The 24,555-nt window shown below is 58.4% G+C and overlaps 1 protein-coding gene across 11 annotated transcripts; it reads right to left on the bottom strand.

Annotated features, from left to right (window-relative positions):
* Window positions 1-8,477: 8,477 nt before the first annotated feature.
* Window positions 8,478-22,630, bottom strand: TPM2 (tropomyosin 2). 11 transcript variants are annotated; one of them, XM_068422011.1, is made up of 9 exons: window positions 22,455-22,630; window positions 21,510-21,635; window positions 15,097-15,230; window positions 13,912-14,029; window positions 13,704-13,774; window positions 13,403-13,478; window positions 12,688-12,750; window positions 11,898-11,967; window positions 8,478-8,782 (listed from the first exon to the last, which is right to left on the bottom strand). In XM_068422011.1, the coding sequence occupies exons 1-9, from the start codon at window positions 22,566-22,568 to the stop codon at window positions 8,700-8,702; spliced, it is 855 nt and encodes a 284-aa protein (XP_068278112.1). In that variant the 5' UTR covers window positions 22,569-22,630; the 3' UTR covers window positions 8,478-8,699. The 11 variants fall into 11 exon arrangements, with proteins under 11 accessions (XP_068278112.1, XP_068278114.1, XP_068278118.1 ...); XM_068422013.1 differs by lacking the exon at window positions 13,403-13,478 and adding an exon at window positions 12,882-12,957; XM_068422019.1 differs by lacking the exons at window positions 8,478-8,782; window positions 13,403-13,478 and adding exons at window positions 9,876-10,098; window positions 12,882-12,957.
* Window positions 22,631-24,555: the final 1,925 nt, after the last annotated feature.

The following is a 24,555-nucleotide window of genomic DNA, read 5'->3' as shown; positions in this document are numbered from 1 at the left end:
GAAAGAGGATAGAGATTATGAGAGAGAAGGAAAGAGATATCACCACCCTGGGATCCAGAGATGTAAGTTGTTCGTAGTGTTGGTAAGCTGCTTGCAGAGTTGCTCCTTCGGTAAACTGCTTGCAGGATCGGTCCTCAGGTGGTGGGCGGGAGCGCACACCAGCATCCCAAGCGAGAAGGTCTAAATACTTTAGGTCATTTGCATGTGAGATAGGATAGGGTGGTAACATCTCCCCCCTCTGCTCGCTTCTCATGCTAATTGGGACGCCTGCGCTTTGTAGTCTTAGATTGTTCTCGAAATGAGTCGGTGGTCCCCCAAGGGGTGTCTGGTGGTCGTGATCCCCCCTAGTTGTGGTGTCCGCTGTATGACCCCGCTTCTGCACAAGCGTGGTTGAGGCCTTGCAAAGTTGTTGCACATGTAGGCTGGTCCCAAGGAAAAGATACCATCCCGCCTCCGCAGGACTTATCCCTTCCTCCAGCCAGAGTTGTAAATCACAACAATTAAAGCACAGCAGGGGTATTGTTCTGTTCCCAAGACCCTTATCTCTTGCCAGACTTGCAGGCCTCTGTAGTACACATACCCTCCTCCAGCCAGAGTTGTCAAACAAGTTGTTTAAGGCATACAAACTCTGTCCGTCACACCACCCCGTGACTTAAACACTTGTTTGTATGTCCCCTAAGTCACCTGGATTGGTTCGTAGCTCCAGGTCTTCGTCGATAGTGGTGATTTTTACATAGCAGATAGAGGGAGAGGAGAGAGAAGAGATAGAAGACAGCAATCGAGTGATCATACATCGCACAATAGCTATGCCTAACATCATCAATACAATCCCAATCAACAAAGTGATTCCAATTTGTGTCAACCATTTTCCCCACCCCGTGAGTCCCAGAGATCTTAATATGGATGCGATCCAGGATCCAGGGGACAGTCCATCAAACCAGTCTTTTGTTTGCATTGATTGGAATAATTCAGCCGTTTGGTCCGCAATCTCCTTCATCTTTGCACGAGCTTCTTCTATAGAGGTAGAGGCGTTGTGGATCGTAACACAACATTATCCTTTGGTGAGATTTAACATTCCACATGCTCCTTCAACAATAACATGTTTAGTGCTAACCTATGTTTAGTGCTAACCTATTTTGAAGGGTCATTTTAGAGACTTGTACTTGCTGATTCAAATCTCTAAAAGCGTATCTGGTCCAATTGCTTAGGACATGCATCTGCTAGGTTATGTTTTTCAAAACAAATTGATGCCTCTTAAGGGTCTGTAAAATTTAAAATGGTTATTTGAGGTATAGGAGACATATTGCAGGTAGGGTCCTGGTTTCCCCAGCCCTTGGAGGGGTATCCTCAGCAAGTACACATGCCTTGAATTAAGGTCCTTGATCTTGCCCCCCCACATACACATTGTGCCAAAACCTTGTCTTAAGCATTAAAGTTGTTTTCTCCACAATCAACATAACTGATTAATTAGATTAACAAGATACATAAGTTCCCTCCCCAAAACACCTTGTGTGATAACGATAAATGCATGTTATAAAGATACATAAACAATTGATTGCACAAGTGATTATTTGGTCTAGTATCAGCATTCATTTAGCATTCTGTTGTCCGGTCCTTTTCCTCTGGGTAGTTCCTGAAAGAGAAAAGAGAACAGGACTCGGCCCAATACAGAGCCGGTTGTTAAAAAGAAGGAACAATCCACCAAGTATTGATCTTGTGCTCTTTGCCATGGGCATCGGTGGCCCCGATAAGCTTCTTATCTGGGAAAATGCCATTATGGGCGGCAGCCTCTGGAGTGCTGACATTTGTGCCTCAGTGTCCACAACAAAGGTAACAGGAGTTTTAAAAGGGCCGAGGGGAAAGGTGATTATCATATGCCCTTCTCATATGTATCCATTGGCCGTCCCCCGGCCCACTTACTGGGGACGGTGCCACAGGTTTCTCGACTCTGAAACGGTTAAATCAGTAGGTCTTGGTTCGGGAGGGGCTGAAGGGGTCAGGCCACCTGGTCCGTCAGGGGGATTACCTCCTGGGGGTGGCTCTGGTCCCTTAACCCTATCCCAGCTACGTATCCCCCCCCCCCATTGCTGATGATTGCTATTCCTGGACAACTTGTTGCAACCTGTAGCTAAGTATACTTTTGTGTGTTTTGTGTTAGCATTTATATTGGTTTCTTTATTTTATTAAATCTGTTTAATTTTAACCCACGAGTCTCCCTCTTTTTCCCAATTTCCTTCCTCAGTTGGGAAAGGGATATTGGGTGAGAGAAAAACTGTTATTGTTTAGCCCCGGGTGCGGGCTAAACGAAGACAGTAGCTCAGACTCTCATCTCCGAGACCACGAACTGCTGTCAGAAAACAATCAAACCACTGACTTCTTGGCAAATGCCCACAGGTTACTCTTTCTTGTCTTCCATCTCCCGAGACAAATTCTGTGACTGTTCTCCATCCCCAAGAGCCCTGCCAGCAGCACCTCTTCCATCTGCTGACTCCATGGCCACCACTTCACTTGCACTTCATGAGAGTGCTTCATGTAAAGCACAGGCATGGATGGCTTGCAGGCTGGAGAAATGAATGGGGCTGGACCCTCAAGGTCTGCTCCTAGTCCCACCACAACGCTCAGCAGTGATTCAGCAAGTCATTTCCACACCATGTATACTGATAAAATGATCAGAAGACCAATATAAAGAAGGAAATATTAAATCAAACAGCTGGCAATTAACATTTCAACTGAGATGATGTTTAGTGTGTTCTCTACAATAACCAGAATAGGTAGGTAGCTAGTGTTTTCAGGCTTTCTCTGCTAGTTGATGCTATCTATCTGCTGCCCTGCACGGTTTCAGCAGAACAATAGTGACATCATGGAGTGAAATGCTCGTGACACTGGTAAGCTCTTTAGTTACAAGAGGCCATTTTTTTTTCCTTCTAATGCGTAGAACTTCCCATGACAATAAGATTTTCCCTGACCAGATTCCCAAAGGTCTTAAGGCAAAGAAGCATCTGTCCTTCTTTCCCCTGCTCTTTGGTTATATATGTGAAGCTCTGCTTTGGGAAAATAGGTTCCTTCCATTATTTATGGCCTTTATTACAGCAGTTACAGCGGCAGCTGTTTTGCCAAAGAAGAGCACCCTATGGCTTTCCCCAGAGATGGTTAAATCTTTCCGATGCCACATCCCTCCAGAAGCAAACCCAACATATTTAGCTGTGTTACCAGCATCGGCAGCCAAGCTGCTCCACCAAAGGCAGTTTTGTTCACCGCGCACCTCCGTTCGTGATCTGCCCGCTCTTCTGTCTGGAAAATGTGCAGGTCAGGAAAAGCGATGTGTTGCAAGCACAGCTGGGTTTTGAATTGCCAACAGCGTTGGAGATGAGCTTCACCTGAAACTTTGGAGGGGAGAGCCCAGTGAGAGCTTGCTGGCAGCAACCTGCATTCCCGTAAGGGCAGCCCCCACCTCTGTCTGGTTCCGGCATGCCCCAGCCTGGTCCGGTTGCCCCCTCGGACTTCACCTGATGACAATACACTGGCTCTGGGGCCTGCCGCCCCAGCAGCCCAGCATGGCATGGTAGGCCCAGTCGGCTACAGCAAAGATGCGGGGCGGCAGCGTGCCCATCTCATGACATCGGTACCGCTTGGAGACCTGGGGGTACCCAGTGGCGGAGAGATGGTGAAGGGTCTGGGGGCAGTGGAGCCTGGCCGGCGGGGACCCACTAGCATTCACCTCTCTCCTGTACAGTGGCAGGGGCTGGAAGGGGCTCATGGCGATGAGGATGTCCCCAACGTCGGTCTGGCGGCAAGAGGAGAGCCCATCAGCTGAGCACCTGCCGCCGCTCCCCGCCTCGGCCCCTGGCTCCATTGCACTCACGTAGACCTGCTGCCACAGAAACTGCTCCCGCAAGCCACTCAGTAGCACCGCCTCGTCCAGCTCCGCCAGTGCCGCCAGGTCCCCAGCCACCCCAGACCACAGGCGACGCTCCCCCAGCGATACCATGCCGGACTGCTCCCAGCGCTGCCGGCCACTCACTCTTCCCAGTCTGGCCTGGCCCCACTCCCGCTCCGACCCTGGACCACCAGCCAAGGTGGTGCTACTTTTTTATGCAAGGCAGCGGGGACGGTGTCACCTCACGCGGGGCCGGGGGTGAGGGTGCAGCCACTTTCCCACCACGCTGCGAGGTCAGCTCAGGCTGAGGGGCCACAGGCCAGAATGAGGCAGCAGCAGGCCTCACTGTGGGGTTGGCGGGTGCTATGAGAGGGGGGTGTGTGTGTGGGGGGTGCTGTGGGGTGCTCAGCCTGCACCCCGAGGGCTGTCCCAGAGCCCAAGGGGAGCGGGTGGGGTGGCTGAGGGTTTGGGACGCTGTGGTGGGGCCCTGCCCTCCTGGAGGTCCTGCCTCGGGTCAGCACCGAGCCACCTCTCGGCTGAAAGGATGCACTGCTGTGTTAGTGAGCCAGTTTAAAGCAGTCAGCAGAAGGGGAAAGCAGATAAGAGCTACTCTGAGGTTGCATGAAGGCCCTGAGGCCTCCAAGGCTGAGCTTTCCTGCAGCCTCTTCCATAGCAGTCACTGTCCTTGGAAGTAGGATGTGGAGCTATATGGCCCTTGGAGCTGACCCATGAGGCGGTTAAGACTTCAGAGAATATGTCTCTGGCTAATGAAGGGAAATTTTTGGAGGATATTAAAAATAGAAAATCTAGAAATGTCACAGGGATATTGCTAACAGGGCCTCATAAAGTAGTTAACTGTACAGAAAGTATTCAGTGGTTTCTATTCTGAGTCTGAGAAGAGAGAAGCAAGCTGGTGTGCTTCTGTCACCTGTAGATGAAGTATTTTCTAGTCTACCCACAGGTTCCAGAGATTTCTCTCCCTATAGACTTGAAAGCATTAGAATTTAATATATTTTGGAATAATGGGAGTGTTTGCACCATTTTATGCAAGTGAGAGATGGTTAAACTTGGTGTAACTTTTTTGTCCTTTTTTTTTTTTTCTTTCTTTTTTTTAAACAAATTGGGCTGCAGAAGGAAAATAGAAGAGGAGACTGAGGGGGGACCTCATTAATGTTTATAAATATGTAAAGGGCAAGTGTCATGACGATGGAGCCAGGCTCTTCTCAGTGGCATCCACTGACAGGACAAGGGGCAACGGGTGCAAGCTGGAACACAGGAGGTTCCACATAAATATGAGGACAAACTTCTTTACGGTGAGGGTAACTGATCACTGGAACAGGCTGCCCAGAGAGGTTGTGGAGTCTCCTTCTCTGGAGACATTCAAAACCCGCCTGGATGCGTTCCTGTGTGACATGATCTAGGCAATCGTGCTCCGGCAGAGGGATTGGACTAGATGATCTTTCGAGGTCCCTTCCAATCCCTAACATTCTGTGATTCTGTGACACAAAGCTGTCCCTAAGAAAGGAACAAGACTTGCCAGGAGATGAGGGCAGATCCCTAACCCTTCCCCATCCCCCACGCAGCAAAGCGGGCATTTCCTAGTGCCTGGCATACCCCCAGTGTCATCTGAGCTGCAGGAGCACTGCTGGCCTAGTCACCAGGTGAGGGAGCAGAGGGGATGTTACATGTCCTGCAGCAGCCCAAAACCACAGCCTACCTGTCCCGAATTTAGGGAGAAACTACCAGCTACCTCAGCCCTGGGTCCTACAGACCTTAGGGCTGCTCTGCTCTGCCACCCAAGACCCACTCGAGGTCAACATACCGACACAGGTACCACCCATGTGCTCCCAGAGAGGTCCAAGGCGGCTTGGTGCCATGCTCTGCATCCCCCCTGCCCAGGAGCTCCCAGATGAAATATGGACCCACCATAGCTGTGAGGGCAGAAGGACCATCTAGTAGCGCTGGAGCAGGGTGGGAGATGCCCTTACCTGAGGAGCTTGTAGTAGAGGAAGCGGAAGGCCTCCTGCAGCAGCACAGAGAACATCACCCCAAATACGAAGAGCCCGTTTTGCAGTGACTCATCCCAGGGGTCGCTGGCCTTAACGGCAATAAATCAGATGAGAGAGGAGAGCAGCAGCAACACCAGCCAAAGCCCTGCAAGAGAGATAGCGCCTGCTGGCACTGGTGCCGTGCCATGCTCGTGCCCATTGGCACTATGCCTGCACCCTTCTGTGTTGGTACTGGCATTGGCAGCAGTGCCCCAGCCTTGTCCACTCTCCTGTCAGTACCAATGCCGGTCTGGCACCAGTGCTGGGCAGGTGATACCTGTACTGGTACCACTGCTCTCCTGCACTCCTCTGCTGGTAACCAGAACAGGCACCAGTGCCCCTGCCAAGCCCACACCAGTACCAACACCAATGCCAGGCTCATATCCATGTCAGTACCATACCTTACTGATCCCATGGTGGTACTGGTACCACTGTCCCTGCTGTGTGCATGTCAGTAACACTACTGACCCTGTACTGGTACCAGTGCTCTACCCAACCCTGTGCTATTATCAATACCAGTGTCCCTCTCCATCATGCTCACACCATGTGGTGACCACAATGGTACCAGTACAATATCAGTACTGGAGCCCCTGTTGTGAAAAGGATGGCACCAGTATGAGTACTGGTACTGGTGCCCCTGTCGTGCCCACAACGGTACCAGTATGAGTACTGGTTCCCCTGTTGTGCCTGCAATAGTACCAGTACAAGTATAGATACTAATGCCCCGTCACATTCACAAGGGTAGGAGCACCAGTACTGGTGCTCCTGCCATTCTCACAACCACACCAGTATGAGTACTGGTGTCCCTGCCGTGCCCACAATGGTACCAGTAAGAGAATCAGTACTGGTGCCCCTGTCATGCAAGCAACAGCACCAGTACCAGCACTGGTACTGGTACCCCCGTCGTGCCCACAACGGCACCAGCACTAGTCCCCCCGTTGTGCCTCTGCCAGTACCAGTCACGTACCTGTCATGCCCATGCTGGTACCAGCACCAATACTGGTGCCATACCAGAACCGATACCAGTACCAGTGTCCTGGTTTGGCCTAAACCAGGCCGATTTTCCTTTCAGTGATTTTTCCTTTCAGCTAAGTCTCTTCTAAGTAACTGCACTTTCTGAAACCAACTGCATGTTTTGCAGACAGTGTCTGCTTCTAGGGCTGATAGTAGTAGCACGTAGTTCAAAGATATTGAACAGGAAAGATTCAGAGATGAGATGAGGCATCAGAACGATGAGAAAACTGGAGAAGAGAGTGGAGGTGAGAGGCTGTTGGAGATTAATATGGTGGTTTATCAAAGGGGTGGCAGCCCACAGCAGGGCTGAAAGTACTTCGGGGAGATCTTCAGTCTGTCAGGCCAAGATAAACAAATCCAAAGGTTGAAATTCAACGGGAGAGGTGCAAGAGGAGGGAGAGAGGAGGGGACCGGCCCTGTGGTCCTCAGCATGGGTCTGAGTGGGGAGACCTGCCTCCAGGTCGAGCACCCCTGCTGCCTGGCCTCCCAGAGTTTCACCTGGCCTGCATCTTTCTGCAGGACCACGGGGGGCAGCAGATGGGTAGGAGGATGGAGAAAATGCAAAGCTTTGCTCAACCGTGAAAGATAGCCTCATATCTTTGGGACAGAGCATCACCTGGGAACAGCAGCCAGGATCTCACTGCCAAAGAAAGTTCAGAGGGGAAAAAAGGCCCTTGCAGTGGGGTGTAAACAGTTAAGTTAAACAGACTAGTCCAAACCAGGAGGCTGGGCAGCTAATAGGGAAAAACACTGGGTGTGAAAGGGCTCTTTGTCCCAGCAGGAAGGCAAGGGCCACAGAGGCTGGAGGCAGGGGACCTATCCTGATAGGAGTGCAGGGCAGGCTTGTTTGCAGTGCAGGGCACCACTTGCTGGGACAGGCTCCCGCAGAAGAGGTGGTTTTGCACTCTTCCTTTCACAGCCAGACAAACCCCTGCCTGGAAGGTGCTTTGACCAAACAACAGAATGGCTCAGCTGATGTGCTGTGGAAAAGCAAGGAGGACCCAAGGAAGAGCCCCAGCCCTTGTGCAGGGCCAGTTCTGCTGGCCAGGACAGCTGTGCACCATCCTTTCCCTCCAGCACATCCCAGGGAGGGAGGCTGCGGCTCCTGGCAGGTTGCCCCAGGAGGACAACCAGAAAATGAGCACCCTGTGCGAGGGGAGCCCTTTTCCCTGTAGGAGAAGGTCTTGGAGCCACAAACCCACCCCCTCGGCAAGGGGTCAGCACAAATTATGTTTCCTGGCAGCGTGAGACATATTTCTATCACTGTGCACTTGAAGAGGATGGACAGTTTGGACTGAACTTGAGACTTGGAGGTTTTCTGTGCATCCCAAAGAGGTGATGGAGACGTGGGAACACAGCCCAAACCATGCACATTATCGCTCCCAGCCCCCCATGGCCGCAGAGGACATCCTTATACTGGCCATACCCACCCTGGACCCAAGACCCTGCAGAGCCTCCTTGCGCGAACTGGCCAGGGAGACCCCCACTATGTCTCCCAGTGCCTGTGCCTGCCTGCAAGGACCAAGCACACTCATCCATCTTGTCAAACTGCTTTAATATTTGGACATGAAGACAGGACAGAGCCAGTCAGGGTGTGCACAGGCAAGACACCCCTGAGCCATGGTGTAAGGCTGCAGGGCTTCCCTTCTCAATGGGTGTGCGGATTTGGCCAAGATGCAGTTCAGCTGATGACATCCTGAGTGTGCCAGTGGGGTGCACGTGTGGGGTAGGGAAGAGGGATGGGGGCTCCCCAGGGCAGTTCAGAGGTTGTTCAGCTCCAACAAGGTCTGGTCCAGGACCTGGTGGATGCCCACGTTCTCCTCTTTGGCACTGGCCAGACTCTCTGTGAACAGAAAGGACACACAGCCAACCACACACACGGACACAGCCCAAGCATACCCAGGCACAGCCGGACCCACGCACACCACACCAAACACAGACACATGCACACATATAGACACTTCACTATGGCACCAGCCTCCAGCCACGTGGGGTGTCCCTGCGGAGCAGAGTCCGCACAAGCAGCCCCACCACCGGTGGGGATGAGTCCAGCCACTCCGAGATCTGCCGGGGCAGTCAGGCCCGTTGCTCTGGGGGGGGCAGTCCCCCACTCTTTGTCATTTCCATCCTCCTATGGCACCCCATTGCCCATGGCCAGGCCCTCCACAGCATGGATACCGCTGATGGGTACCCCTCCCTGGTCAGCCACCAGCACAGCCCCGTCTCCCTGCTCTGCCCACAGCCCGTCCTGCCCTGGGGCATCACCACTGTGTGGCTGTGGGCTTGCACACAAACCCTTGGCCAGCAAAAGAGGAGAGCCAGTGCCTGCTGCATGACCCAGAGGTGCTCTGTGAAGGAGAGAGTGAGACAGCAGCCTGGGAAGGCAGGCAGAGAGGACAGCAGAGAGAAGGAGCAGAGCTAACAAGGCTGCAGTGATGAGCTCTGCTGGGCAGCCTGCTGCTAAGGCAGCCTCCTCCGGCACTTGCTTCCAAACATCCTCCTTCCCTCTAGAGACGGGCATGGGACAAGAGCTCTGCCCACCCAGCCCCGTCTCCCAGCACTCCCAGCCAGGCTCTTTCCCGTCCCAGGTTTGGGGCAACAGGTGCTGCCAGGTCCCCAGCTCCTGTCCCAGCCCTCCTAGCACCCTGCAGGGACCCTGCTCCAAGGGGATCCTCCCTGCATAGTTTAGGGTGACCAGAGTGAGGAGGAAGAGGCTGGCTGCTGACTCCTGGGACAAGGGGAGTAAGGCAGCGATACAAGCCACCGCATCCCTCCCCAGCAGGGCCAGAATGATGCCAGGGAACAGCCATCACTGCATGGGCATCCCAGGACATCACAAAAACCCTCATTCCTCTCCCAAGAAAAACTGATCAGCTCCAGAGGGCTCCCCGCCCCCCCCCCCCAAGAAGGGTGGTTACCCCTAGAGGGATAAGCCAAGGCTCCACACACCGCCTAACCCCAGCGGGGAGTGGGGAAGGGCTCCCAGGCCGGAGCCAGCCTGGCCTAAATGAGGCAGGGAGTGGGGCCGGTGCCAGCCTGGGTGTGGGAGGCTGGGCTGGGGCTGGGAGTTCTCAGCAGCTCAGTTGTTAAGTTCGGTAAGGATGACCTGCAGCTTGTTAGTGAGAATGCGTTTTTTCTCATCCTCCTGCTGGGAGCGCTCTAGCGAAAATGGAGACAACAGTGCAGCAGAGGGAAGAGAGAGAGAAAGGTGAGTTAGTGAAAAAAGACAGTGTTCCCCAAAGCCCTTGCTGGAAACCCTGCTGCTGCCCAGCCAGCAGCAGGAAACGAGCTGGATTGGCAGGAAGAGGCAGCCAGTCCTGGGGCAGGGACGGGGCTGCAGGTCCATCAATTCAGGGACAGAGTTGTGGGGCAGAGTAGGATGCTGAGGAAGGAGAAGGAAGATCAGGGACCCATTTAGGGCCAGGGATTGCTGCTGAAGGGTAGGGTCAGCCCCTTCGGCGTGGGAGGGTGATATAGGAGAGATGCCAGGGCTGAGACTGCTGCTTGTGGGAAATGTCTGGGAGTCGGGACAGGGAATGGACAGGACCAGGTCTAACCCTGCTATTTTGGGCCAAAAGAGTCATGGAGAAGGTGGCACAAGATGAGGAAAGCTGTGTCCGAGAGCCAGGGGATGATGGGGGTCATCCCCTGGGCCAAGGCACAAAGGGCCCCATCCCACTCAGCCTGGCAGTACGGGAGCTGCTCAGGGCTCAGCTGTGGCCGTCCCAGGGGTCCCGCGGCTGCGAGCTGCCTGCAACCACCTCCTACCACCTGGCTGCTGGCACCCGCGTGAGACAGGCAGAAGATGAGGGACAGAGCAGCATGAAGAAAACAAAGGAGAAACGAAGGGGAGAAAATGCTTTATTGAGACCAACTCAGTAACCCAGAGAGACAGAACAGAAAATAAAAAGTCATGAAATGCAAACTGAAGAGCGATGTGCAAAGGATAGAAGGGAGGCAGGGGTGAGGGAGAAACGGGGGTCTGTGGGCTGCCTGCCTGGGGATGGGCTGCCTGCACAGCCAGACCCCCCCCCCTCCATCCCCCAGGCCTAAGCCCTCCTCTCTGTTTTGGCAGTGGAGGTGCCACTTCCCCTGTACAGGTGTGTGTGTGTGTGTCCCCTGGGCTCAGCAAGCAGAACCAGGGGGCTTTGCTGGGGGAATGTGGGGGGCAGGTGTCCCCCCAGCACCAGAGCTGTGGGGTCCCCAGTGCTTGTGCTGCCAGGGAGCCGAGGAGGGAGCTACTGAAGGGCTCCTGGGCACAGCCGGGCAATGTTGGGGCACTGTCCACCTAGCAAGTGGGGGTCCTGGGGGCTGCTCCCATTCCCTGCCAAACACCCCTAAGCACCTATACCTCGTCTCCCCACAAAGAGAGGTATTGCAGAAACACCCCAGGCTGGCTCCTGCCCCAAAGGAGCTGATGGACAAGTGTGGGCTGGGAAGGACAGAGGGGACAGAGCAGGCAGGGAGAGCGGTGGGATGGCTGGGCAGGCAAGCAGCTGAGCTGGGGAGGGGTGAGGCAGGCAGGGGGGTGCGGTGCTGGTGCCTGGTGGGGGGCTCAGAGAGAGGTGATGTCATTAAGTGCATTGTCCAGCTCCTCGCTGATGGCTTTGTACTTCATCTTCTGCGCATACACTTCATCTGCAGGTGGGAGGTGGGCAGGGGGCAGGCAGTGGAGAAAGGTTGGGGGGCGGGCAGCAGAGAGAGAGAGAGTGGCTGTGAGCAGGGGGCCGAGGGCAGCAGGAGCATGCGGGCACAGGTGGTGTAGATGTAGCCCTATTCCCCACCTGAGGGCAGAGCCACAGACCCCAGCAGCTCTGCACCCTCACACTGGACACCATGGCATCCAGCCTCCTCCCTACCCCCTCACCCCGGCCAAGCCCTGTCCGGCCCCACCAGGGGCACATCCTGGCCAGTGCTCCCCAGGAAAGAGAGACACAGGGCCGGTGAGAACATTTTACCTTCTAGATCATCGATGGTTTTCTCCAGCTTCGCCACAGACCGCTCCGCAAACTCTGCCCGGGTCTCAGCCTGCGGGAGTGCAGGGGGGAAGAGGGTGAGCTGTGGGGCACAATGGGGACGGCACAGGCTGCGCTACACCCCAAGTCTGCCCTGTCTGCATCTCCCGTATCCCCCCCCATGAGCCCTCCCCTGAGAAAGGCAAGGGACAAGGGCCCCATGGACCCCCATGCCCTAAACCAACAGCAGGGGTGAGAGCTTGCCCTCAAAGGAGGCAGCTGGGCAGAGTGCCTCCATGTTGGGCTTCCCGTTTATCCCGACCTGTCCTGACCACCAAAAGCAGAGGCTTCACGGGAGCCCGTACATTTCACAGGTTGCGTGTGCAACCAACACTAGACGGATCACCCCAAATTGGACATGGCTTGAAGTTGGTGTGTGTAGGGCATGAGCTCCTGCCAGCGCATGTCCTGGGAGCAGGACGCCACGCAGGGCAGAGGTGAGCGGAGCAGGAGCAGAGCGCAGCATGGGGCTGCAGGATGCACCCCAGCAGGGCTGTGCTCCCTGGGGACACAAACACCAGCCCTCCAGATGGGACAGGGACCCTCTACAGGGTAGCAGGACCCCATGGGCATTCCAGACCCAGCCACCCGCCATGCTGCAGGGCTGCAATTTGGGGAAGGGTGAGAGGACACGGGCATAACAGGGTCAAAACCCACATGGGGTGGCAAACTCATGCATGCACCAATGCAGTGCCAGCCCCTCTCTTGGGGGTCCCAGCCCCACACCCCTTACCTCCTTCAGTTTTTCCCCTAGAAGCTTGATTTCCTCCTCATACTTGTCCTCCTTAGTGGAATACTGCAGAGACAGAGACGGGCACCCATGAGCCCCACAGGACACCTCTGGCCATCCTTCGCCTTGGTGGGGGATCGCAGCACCCCTAGACCCTACGCACTCTGCCCAGCCCCAGCAGCCCCGCCGGGTCCTACCTTGTCAGCCTGGGCCTCCAGGGACTTCAAGTTGTTGGTGACAATTTTCAGCTCCTCCTCTAGGTCACCACATTTACTACATTCCAAGCAGGGGCCGCCAGGCAGGGGAGCAGTGCCCGGGGGGGGCAGGTGAGAGGGGGGAGCAGAAAGAGCAGGCACGGGGAAGGAGGAAAGAAAGAGAGAGAACAAGTTGAGAGAGGAGAAAACTCAGGCAGTGCAGGTGGCGAAGGAGCAGAACCGCTGTGAGCGGAAGCTGCTGGGGCACATCCGTTCATTGTGCCTCCTCACATGGATGCCCTGTGCATCGCTGCCGGCCAGGCTCTCACTAGCCCCACCAAGGAGAGCAGGCACGGAGGGATGAAGGAGCATGCCCAGCCTGCGCCTGCCGGAGAGGGAGGCAAGGGGAGGTCAGTGGCAAGGGCACTGGTGCAGAGAGGAGAGAGGTGGCTCGCACGGTTCAAGAGACAGCGACAGAGGGGGCGGGGGCTGCTGCATGTCGCCCTGCGCCCCTGCCCCAGTACCTCTTCCTCTGAGGCAATGAGGGATTTGAGAGTCTGGTCCATGGTCTGCAGTTCTTCTTCCAATTGTCGCACTCGGCTGGGGTAGAAGAGGGGCACCCCGGGGGGGGACAGCAGAGAACAGGGTCAAGGATGTGCTGCCAGCAGGCTGGCATTCCCCTGCCCTCAGCCTGCGAGCCCAGGGACCACCCCAACAGCAGACCCTGCTGCTCCCGGTGAGGGACATCCCTGTCCCCATGTGGACACACAGCCGCCCCCAGCTGCCAGGGACTCAGGGCAAGGGCTGCATGGGAGCCCCGCTCACCTCTCCGCCACCTCTGCCCTCTCCTCCGAGCGTTCCAGCTCTCCCTCAAGGACAACCAGCTTGCGGGCAACCTGTCGACAGCAGCAAGTGGCACACGTCAGCCCTGCACTTGCCCTGGCTCAGGGCACAGGGCTGTGGGGAGGCAGCCCCAGGTGCCGCCGAGGGGGTCAGCACTGGAGGAAGGGGGCATGTGGGTATGGGCACGCACCTCCTCGTATTTGCGGTCAGCCTCCTCCGCTATGTGCTTCGCCTCCTTCAGCTGCATTTCCTGGAGCTCCATCTTCTCCTCGTCCTTCATGGCCCTGTTTTCAATGACCTTCATGCCTCTGAGGAAAGCCCAAGCCAGAAGATGTTACTGCTGTGGGTCAAGGTGGCACCTGCACCTCCCGCCCACCCACTGTGCCCTGACCCTGCCATCTTCCAGCTCTGGAGACTTGGGACACCGGCACTCGCAGGCCACCTCATGCAGTACGGTCACACCAGTGGTACCCCAAGGATGCTCCTGCACACAGTTAAAGCAGTGGAGCTGACCCCATGGCCGTGTCCCAGAGCGAGATGTGGCCACGGTGCCTCTCAACCAGGCAGGTCCTGAACCCATCATCCAGGGGGGTAAAAACGTGTGCAGCCCAGGACAAACTGACTGCAACCTCCACAAAAGCAGCCTGACAGGCCAGCAACCTTTAGGAAATGCTAGAAAACATCCCGTGGCAAAGCCTTTTCCCATTCAGGGGTGATGCTCACAAGCAGGGGGTTACCAAAACCCCATGAACCCCTGAGGCAGGGACTCCTGCAGACTCTTCTCTCGCTCAGATGCTGTTGCTCAAACTGGTCTTTGCCAATGGAGGGAAGAGCTCACGTAACTGTCAGGAATGCTGTGACGTGTCCGGGCATTCCCATACAACCTGAGTGCCCTTGCCTGCATGGCTCCTGCCTGGGAAACCTGCGTGCCATGAGGATGGGGAAACACACTCTGCAGGACTTTTTTTTGAATGAGGCTGGTTTGTTCTCAAAGGTCAACTGCAGTTCCCAGGCGCAGAAGTCCCCTCCTGGGCTGTTGCTCAGCTCTCAAGCGGAGGAGGCTGCTCTGGGGCAGAAAACAGGCTCCAAGCACTTTCTGGCTTTGGTTACAGACTGATATTTGTATAAGCACCAGATCAAATTTTTCAGGATTTTATGGGTGCCCTGGAAATTTCAAAGTGTGCCAAGAACACCCATATCTGGGGGACTTCTCTGTGTCGTGGCTTTGCTCTTTCCCTTCGGGGTCTGCAGGAAAACCAATGCAAACCCCATAAGATCACTTCAGGGGGATCCCCAAACCCCACTGCGAAACCAAGGGGGTTGCCTGCAATCAAGGGTGACCTGATGCCACCCTCGCTGTCCCTCCCCGTCACACCTCTCGCTCTCATCAGCTGCCTTCTCAGCCTCCTCCAGCTTCTGCAGGGCAGTGGCCAGGCGCTCCTGGGCTCGGTCCAGCTCCTCCTCCACCAGTTGGATACGGCGGTTCAGAGAAGCCACTTCAGCCTCGGCCTGGGGGAGCAGAAACCCCTTAGTCACCCCATGTGATATATATCTCTCTCTCTATAAAAAGCATTTTCAGCAGTTACTTTTGCTATCCAGAACACCCCTTGGCACTGTGCAACAAGCCTGGCTGGGGCACACATCCCATTGCCTTTCTATAGGGACAATGGGGCTCTCTCCATCCCTAGCACCCTGTTTCATGCTGGCTCCTCCCAGCCACGCAACCCAAGCCCAGCACATGCAGCCCCTCTGCTGCATCCTCGCACCTCCGGCTCCCACCTTGGAGAGGGACGAGGCGCGTTTGCCAGGGTAGGGTGGCCAGAGCAGCTGCGCCGTCATGGGGGTGGTATTTGGGGTTTGCGGAGCAGTGAGTAAAGGGGAAGGAATGCCCTGTGTGGCTTCGCTCCCAAAAAGGAGATTGGAGCCACTTGTGGATTTCCTGTTTACAGAGGCAGTGGAGCGAGCCAGGAGTCTCTTCTGCAGGGACCCCTCCCGGCCCTGCGCAACGGGGCAGCCCAAAGCTGAGTGTGGCCCCTCCCCAACTCCTTCCCCCCAGCTGATGTACAGCGTGGCACTGGGGGCGATGGAGCAAGTTGCCCTCAGCAGGCTGGAGCCCAGCCAAGCTGCAGCTGCCAGGGCCCATGGGACCGGGGCTCCCAGCTTTCCCAGGCTCCCTGCGCGTGGGGCCAGGAGCCAGGGCCAGCCAGGAGCAGTGGCCCCGGCCCCTGCCAGCCTCTTGATGCCTGGCCCCACGTTCTTTCCATTTGGTAAAGGCCTCCTGCCTGCTCCATCATCACCACCGGAAACGCTGCCTCAGCAGCTCCTGGCCCCGCTCCCTGCTGGGGCGGGGGGCTGTGGGAATTAAAACCCCAGATGCAAAGAGATGAGCAGCAATGAGACCTCGCCGTGGGGAGCAGCCCCATGCACCAAGACACAGGGAGGCACGTGCCAACCTGGGGAAATAATGTCTCCTGCTTATTCACAGGCTAGAGTAGGCCTGGCCGACTGCAGCGCCCAGCCCCAGCAGGCCTCCTGCTCCAGCACTGGGAATGCCCCAGGGGACACTGGCCAAGCAGGGGGGGCGTGGGAGCAGCAAGGGGCTGTCACCCTGCACAGCCCCACTGAGCACCTGTGGTCCCCCATAGTGAGCCGGCAGGGTGGGGACGGGCGCAGCTGGCACCGCTCCAAGCGGGGCGGACCACTGGTGCACTGGGTGGGTGGCTAGCCCCATGGCTGGCACAACAGCTGCCTCCATCCCACGAACACCCTCTTTCTGGGCTCACCAAGAGCTCATCCCTGGCCAGACCACCCAACATGGAGCTGGGGTTGGCCCCCACCAGGGCTATGCTCTGCTTGTGGTGTCTGCCTCACCCTGGCAGGAGTTTTTTTCCCAGAGAATCATCCCCAAAGTGAGTCAGAGCTGCCCGGATGCACACTCAGGAACATGAGCTCTACAGCAGCGCCCAGTGACGGGGGAACCCAATCTGTGACTGCAGGAAAGGGCCATTTCCTCTGCATGCAGCCCGAATGACAACAGCCCAGGTACTGCACCCAGCTCTGCCAACCCAATATGGTGAGGATGTTAAAGGAGTGGGCATAGGAAAAAGAGAAAAAAACCTCACAAGCTCCAACAATAAAAAAGCCAAACTAGGAACAAGCTACAGACTGGAAATGCTACCCCACTGCCACAGAGTGGAAATTTTGGCCCATGGCAGTGCAAAGGGGTGGCTTGACCCCACAAATGGATGTGCTGGAGAGCCAAAGGCTCTGCAACTGCTGTGGCCCAGACCGCAGAGCCTGCTGGAAGCCTGACAAGAGCCTGGGTGTAGGATTTTTAGCCATGCACACAGCTGGCCTCCGAGGGAGGGGATCCTTTCCCAGGATCTGCCTGAACCCAAGCAGAGCCAAGGCAGAGCTGGCCACTGACTGCTCCCCGTGCCCCGCAAGCCGGAGGAGCCCTGGGGAGCCCCACCGCAGGGAGCATCCCTAGCAAGACCCATGAAGGAGGCAGCTGGAGGAGGCAGCTCGGAGGCAGGGACTCTGCCACGGCACCTGGATGGCAGCGCTCTCCGGCTCCCCCGGGACCTCTCGGCGCTCCGCCCCGGGGGCAGCCATCCCGGCTACCAGGGCGGGGAGGGGCGGCCGGGGCCTGCCCGCGGGGAAGGATGCCGGCAGCGAGGCCGGAGCCGGTGAGGCATCCCGAGGAGCTGCCGGGGCGTCCCCCGCCCCGCTGTGCCGTGCCACCCCCCCGGCGGCACCCCCGCCCTGCGCCTTACCCGCTCCCGGGCCTGCCGCTCAGCATCGGCCTCCCGCTGCAGGTGCTCGGCGCGCTCCTCCGCCTCGTCGGCCACCTGCTGCAGGCTCTGGATCTTCTTCTTGACAGCATCGATGGAGCCGGTACCGGCCATGGCGCGAGGCGGCCGACGGGGAGCGCGGGGAGGCCGCGCCGCCGAGCCCTTTGTGGGATCCGCCCGGCTCAGGCAGGAAGCGATCAGGCAGCAGCCGCTACCGCCGCCCGCCCTGCCTCCATCTCTTCCTGCTCCTCCTCCTCCTGCTGCCACGGATCGACCTGGGCCGCCGCTCCCCCGGGCGGCTCACACAGACTCCCGGGCAGGATGCACGGTGCCCACCCCCGGCAGGGGACAGTCCCCCCCCACCCCAAATAGGACATAGTGTGCCCTCCTGGGCAGGACACATGGTCCTCCCCAGGCAGGGGTCACTGTCCCTACCCTCCCAAGGCAAGATGCACAGTGGCTTCTGGACAGGGCGCACCATCCTCCCACCCCAGGCAGGGTGCATGGTGCCCCCAGGCAGGGTGCTTTGTGCCCCCCAGGCAGGGTGTATAGTGCCCCCCCCCCCCCCCCCCCCCCCCCCGGCAGATGCACAGTGCCCATGGGCAGGGTACATGGTGCCCCCTAGGATACAGAACACAGCCCCCCCAAGGCAGGGCACATAGTCCCCTGGGCAGGGTGCATGGTGTCTCCCCAGATAGGGGTGCACAGTCCTACCAAGCTCCCCCAGAGTGATGGAGAGGAGCCCAGGGAGTCTGGGGGTGCCAGAGCCTGGCCCCTGCAAGCCCCCATGGACATGGGAGCAATGTACCCATGGGTGCTCCCCAAGCTCTGCCCCCCACACCCCCTGCTGCAGAGCCGGGGGGGTCATGGGGCAGAGCCCACTCCCGGGCATCTCCCCGGGGGACCTGGGGCTGGAGCTGCGGGGCACAGCCAGGACCCCAGCAGCCATCCCACTCAGCCCCTTGGCATCCGCTCCCCCAAGCGGGGACCTAGCTGGCAGCCCCACAGAGACCCATGTGGCCCACAGAGCCCCCTGTGCCCCCCAGCTGCCCTGGGCAATCTGTCCCATAGGGGAGGCCAGTCCTCAGCTCCCAGCTCTGCATCCTGGCCGGGGCACATGCCCTGATCCATCAGGAGGGGCTGGCGCTGGTGGCACTCAATCCTCCCTTAAGGAGCTCTGACAGCTCCAGCTGCACTTCACACCTGCCTCCAGGGACGCCAATTCCTGGGCTGACCCCTGCCAGCTGCCCTCGGCTCCAGGGTCAGGGGGCCTGGGGGGAACCTGGCCGCACCGCCGGCAGAGCCCTGCAACCCCCCATCCCCCTGCCAAGTGGCAGTGGAAGAGGCGGCGCTGTGGGTCCCCTGGGAGCATGTGGCCTCGGGCTTGACCCAGGGCTTGGCCCCGGTCCTGCACTGCTCCCAGCCCAACGCCTGGGTGCTGAGTGCGCTCCCAGGCTGGCGCACGGGGCCCGGAGCAGAAAGCGGGGTCCCCGCCAGCAAAGGGGCAGGGGTGAACTGGCTGCGGGCAGGTAGGTTGGGGGTCAGCTGTCTGGCTGGGCTGGGTGCCTCCTGCTCTGGCCCCACCCAGGGTTGCAGTCACTTCCCAGCAGAGCCCTGTTCCCTCCCACCAGCTCAGGGAATTGCCAAATAAGAGAAAAGTCTCAGCCAGGGAGAGCAACCAGGGCGGGAACTTGTGTGAAGCCTTTGGGATCATGGCCTGGGAACTGCGGAACTTCCCTGAGCCCCTGCTGCACCCCACAGGGTGGCCAGGGACAGGCCACCAGCTGGGGACACGGAGGGCTGGAGGGGGCTGCTCTGGCTAAACCCGCTGTTCCAGCTGCACCGTGTCTGGCTGCACCGTGTCCAGCAGCCCCTGCTAGCATCCTGCAGTGGGCCCCACGGGCTGTCCCTCCTGGGGACAAAGAGATGGTGGGGCCACAGTGGCCTCGCAGAGCTGCTGGGAAGGGGCTGCCAAGGCCATGGAGCTCTCCGGTCTGTGCCACCATCTGCCCCCCCTCCAAGTGCCTGGGGAGGTTGCATTTTCATCCCTTAGTGCAGTCCCTGTGGTTTTTGTGCGCTGCCACCCCATGCTGGAGGCAGGAAAGTGCCAGAGCAGGGGGAGATTTATTCTTTTAAGGCATTTGTTGCCATTTTTGCTGAGACCAGGAGCCTGCCTGGATCACTGTGATGGGCCCTGACATGGCTGAGGGATGGGGATGCTCTGTGCTCACAGGCACACACTGTCCTGGCAGCCAAGGGGGGCACGAGGGTCCCCGGGGAGGCGGGTGGGTGGGCTCCAGGGGGTCTACCCTGTGCTTCCTTCTCCAGAGCCGGGAGCAGCGCTTGGCCTTGTCCTGGGGAGGAGGTAACACCAGCCCTGGCACTTAGTGCTGTCGACACGTTCAGGTCCCTGGCATGGGGACCTGGTACCTCCCAGTGCCCCACACATGGCACAGCCTGTCCAGGCTTCGACACGGCTCCAGGGCGGCTGTGCTGGTGATGGGCTCCCAGCCCTTCCCGCAACACCCGCCTGCAGCCAGCCTGCCCTCCCTGACACTGCAGGAGCGCTCCTTCTCCATGCCTCCCCATCCAGCCCTTCCCTGGAGGGGTTGGTGGCTCCCATCCCCTGTATCTGCTGGGACAGGACTTTCCTTGCCGAAGCCCATAGACTTGCAGAGCCGCTGTGGACCAAGAGCATGGCAACGCACCCTCCCTGCCCAGGACATTATCGCACGGCCCGCTGCCAGCAGCAAACTGCTCCGCACCTCACATCCAACGTCTGCCCTGTGCCACCATTTGCCCCTTCCTCTGAGCCCCTCACCAGGGACATCCTGTCCACGCTCAGCCAGATCCCACACCAAGCTTGCCCTAGCCGCCCTGCCCAGCTTGACATGCCTGCCCCACACCAGGATATATGTGCCCTTCCAGAGGATTTTTAATGTTTTAAATACTTGGTTTAGTATCTAACTAAACTGGGGCAGGTCTGTAGGGTCAGCAAACAATGCTGGGGAGCCTCCCAGCCATTCCTTGGGGACTCCGGGCTGCCCCGGGGACTTGTGCTGCTTCTGCTCATCCTTGTCTGCTTGCCCCTGTCCTTGGTGACCATCTCAGAGATTTGATGCATTTAGCTCCATAAGCCAAATGAGATTGAATTTTTTGTTCTCAGTCCTAAAAAGCCTGGCCGTGCCCTGCTGGCCGCAGTCTAGCTGACTCCCCTTTAGCTTCTCCTCCAGTTCCAGGGTTAGTTTTCATCAAAGAAGGACTGGCTATCAAAAGGAGGATTTATTTATAGGGTGTCAAATACCGTGTGTGGCACCGCAGGTCGTTATACCCCGTTCCTGAGCAGCTCCGTGGCCGCACACAGCTGTTCCACCTTTCATCCTAGCCGGGCACAAGCCATTTTCAACACCTTCCTAACATCTCCCTGGCAGGATCCATTTCCCAGGAGAAACATCAGTCATGGCACTAAATAAAACTCTTTCTGGCCTTGCCCTTCCCAGGGTACAGGGTGGCACATTGGACCCCAAGATGACCGAGCCCCCCCCACACCCCCATCCTTCCTCGCAGCCATCTCTCAGCAGCTGGCCATGGGCAAGAGCTTTTTCTATTTCTCTGCTCTTTTTTGCTTTCCTGCCAGTTTAGCAAGCGCCGTAGACTTTTTTTTCTACAAGCATTGCAGAGGCACATGCCTGGGGACCAGTGACATAGCTTGGGACACTCGTCCCTGTTAGCTTTGGGGAACCAGGCAGGTGGCTGCCCACGAAGCTCCAGAGCTGACCGAGCAGTGCCTGACAGTCTGCCTGGCCCCCGCACCCCGAGCAGGATCCAGCCGGTCCCTGCCCTGCATCTCAGCCAGGTTCAGTGTCAGCATCACAGGAATGGGATCCTGACAATCTTCCCCATGGACACTTTCCATATAAGGCCCCCCTCTTCCTTCACCCCCCCCGAGGTCTGGCACCCGCGCAGAGGAGAAGTTGCTGGCATGTCTACGTACGTCTGTAGCTTTCTTCTCTGCCTGCTCCAGCTTCTCCTGGGCCTCCTTGACGGACTCAGAGTATTTCTCCACCTCATCCTCCGTGCCCTTCAGCTTCTTCTGCAGGCCCTGCTGTTCCTCCTCCAGCTGGAGAAGGGATGGAGGGCGGGGGTCAGGGGGGATGGCGGTGCCTGCAAGGCTGGGGAGGGGATGACCATCCTCCTCCTTGGGTGGCTGAGGCTGGGGGCACAGCAGGAGCATGCAGACACGCTCACTCTGTCAACTTCGGGGCCACATGTCCTCGGGGAGCCCTTGGTTCCCAGGGCCAGAGTAGACCCCAGCATCCCTGAGCCCAGAAGGGGTAAGAGGGTGGTGGGCTCCCTCCCTGTGCAAGGGACTGGAGAGGTCCTGACTGGGGGGGACACAGCTCCAGGAGGCACCGAGAAGGTTCCCATCTCTGTGGCTGGGGTGGGAGTATGCTGTCCCCAAGGATCTCCCTGGCAGAGGGATAGGGAGGTGGCACTGTGGTGTCCCACTAAGACATGGCATGTTTGGGGGGGACTGACATGAGTGGTCAGGGGCAACAGGCTGGAGTGCGGCACCCAGTAGGGTGAGGTCCCCAGGTACAGGCACCCAGTGGGGTGAGATCCCAAGGGCTGGGCACCCCTAGAGCTGGAATCTGCAGACTGGACACCCAGTGGGGCAAGGTCCCCAGGGTAGAACACCCCTAGGAAAGGGAACTCCAGGCTGGACACTCACCCAGCAGGGGCAGTTCCCCAGGACCGGGCACTTCTAGGGCAGAGGGTCCCCAAGGCTGGACACCCAGCATGTGGAGGTCCCCAGGGCTGGGCACCCCTAGGCAGAGGGTCCCCAGGCTGGACACCCAGCAGGACGGGGTCCCCGGGGCTGGACACCCTTAAGGCAGGGGTCCCCGGGCAATGCCGGGGGGGTCCGTGGGACACCCACCTGCTTGCAGCGGTCCTCCGCCTGCTTCTTGTCAGCCTCTGCCTGCTCGGCGCGGTCGATGGCGTTCTCCTTGTCCAGTTTCAGCATCTGCATCTTCTTCTTGATGGCCTCCATAGTGGCGGCGGGGCGGCAGCGGGGCGCGGGGCGGCGGCGGGGCGCGGAGCACCGGGGGCGGCGGGAGCACCGGCACTGCGCCCCCCGCCCCGCCGCGCCGCCTAAGAGCCGGGGAGGGGCCGCGCCGGGCGGGGGCTGCCCCGGCACCTCCCCCGCCGCCCGCCAGCACCTTTTAGGGACAGGCTCGCCACCGGCCACCGCACCGAGCGGGACGGTAGGGCGGCACCCCCGGCGGGCACCCCCGCAGCCCCGGCGCCGGGCACCCATGGGGGCACCGGGCGAGGGACACCCTAGGGCACTGCACTAGGGACACCCCGGTGGCACTGTGAGAGGGACACCTGGGGGCACTGACTAGGGACACCTCAGTGACACTGCACTAGGGACACCCCGGGGCACTGTACTAGGGACACCCTGGGGGGGCATTGTGCTAGGGACATCCCAGAGCACTTCGTTAGGGGCATTTCTGGTGGCACTTCCCCAGGGACACCGGGCTAGGGGGACACCCTGTTGCCTCTCACCACTGTGGGGGACATCCCACGGCTGGCACTGCACTTGGGACACCCGTGGGCTGGCAGTGTGCTGCTACCATGCCCCAAGGACACTACCAGCCGTCCACCCCCAGGGCCTGAGACCTGCTTCTGCTCTGGCCAGAGCTGTCCCTGTGCTAGAGGACACCACACAGCTGGCACTGTCCTAGGCACACCCTGTCACTGCACCCTGGGGCCTGGGGGACCCTGCTTCCTGGCACTGGCTTAGGGGCATCTCAGGGGCTGGCATGGCAATTGGGGGCACCCATGGGCTGGCACTGAAGTCTTGGGGACACTCACAGGCTAATTGCACTCAGGGATGGCCACGGGCTGTGATTACAATTAGGGACACCCATAAGCTGTGATTGCAATTGGGGATGTCACGGACTGGCAGTGCGCTCAGGGACACCGTGGGCTGGCACTGCCCACATGGGGAAAATCCTCTGGGAGGGAAGCGAGCTGAGCCCCCAACCTCCCTGTCCAGCTCCTGTATCATGGCGGGGCAGGAGGGCCTTGGCTCCACACAGGCTCCCTGGCACCTGTCTCCCCACTGCCTTGCGCCCTGGTGCCACCATCCCCAGAACCCACGGGGACACCCAGCCCATGCACAAGTGGCATTTCAGGGTGACACAGGGTGCACGGGCAGCCCGCTGCCCCGCTCTGTCTTTCTGCTCTAAATAAACTGTATTCCACAGGCAAAAAAAAGGCAAACCCTTCAGATCCCAGCTCCTCCAAAAATAACACACACTTTAATAACACTCATAAATGCTTCTGGTGCATTCCCAGCTGCAGGGAGGGTTCTGGACTGGGGGGGGGGGGCTGGAAATAGCTGGCAGAGTGGCTGCGGGAGCTGTGTGGCACGTGGGGAGGCTGGGATGGGATGGGGACAGGAGTGGTGTGTGGGCTCCCCCAGCCCATTGCCCCAGGGCCACATCCAGCCCTTGCCTGCCGCAACTTTCCAGCACCAGTGCTCCAAGCAGAGAGGAGCAAAAAGTTTTTGAGAGCTGGAGAAAGTGGCTTTCTAGAAGCGCTCAGCCCTGGGTTGCAGGGGTCATAGGAGGGATGGGAGCAGCCGAGGACTGAGGGGCTGCTGGCGCTGTGGGGAAAGCAGCAGAAGAGCCGCTGCTGGACTCTGGAGAGCAGCTATTAATACTGACAAATTAGGCACATTTGGACAAGGAGAGTCAGTAACTGCCAGCACGTGAATTCTGAAGGGGGGGGAGATCCATCTCCCATCATTCCTGGGCGAGGATGGATGGCTTTCTGTGAGATGCTTCTGCCTGGAGCAACTTCATGGGCTCAGTACTCAGGAAAGACGATGATGTGCACGGTGTGAGCAGCCAGGAAGGGCAAGGCAGGGCTTCAGCCCTCGAATGTCCCCACTGAAGTAGCAGTTCCCCCTTGCTGCCCGCTCCCCTTTGCTCCAGGCATCAGGACCATGTCTGACAGGCACAGCTGGG

Source organism: Nyctibius grandis, chromosome W (assembly GCF_013368605.1).
Source record: "Nyctibius grandis isolate bNycGra1 chromosome W, bNycGra1.pri, whole genome shotgun sequence".
Taxonomy (NCBI): domain Eukaryota; kingdom Metazoa; phylum Chordata; class Aves; order Nyctibiiformes; family Nyctibiidae; genus Nyctibius; species Nyctibius grandis.
This window is presented reverse-complemented; position numbering and strand designations above follow the sequence as displayed.

Excerpts from the sequence above, each read along its gene's own strand:
- TPM2 (XM_068422011.1), bottom strand. The coding sequence starts at position 22,568 with ATGGAGGCCATCAAGAAGAAGATGCAGATGCTGAAACTGGACAAGGAG. Across the intron at positions 15,231-21,509 it reads CAGAGAAGAAAGCTACAGAC|GCCGAGGCTGAAGTGGCTTC; the intron begins GTACGTAGACAT and ends CTGCTCCCCCAG. Across the intron at positions 14,030-15,096 it reads GCAGCTGATGAGAGCGAGAG|AGGCATGAAGGTCATTGAAA; the intron begins GTGTGACGGGGA and ends GGCTTTCCTCAG.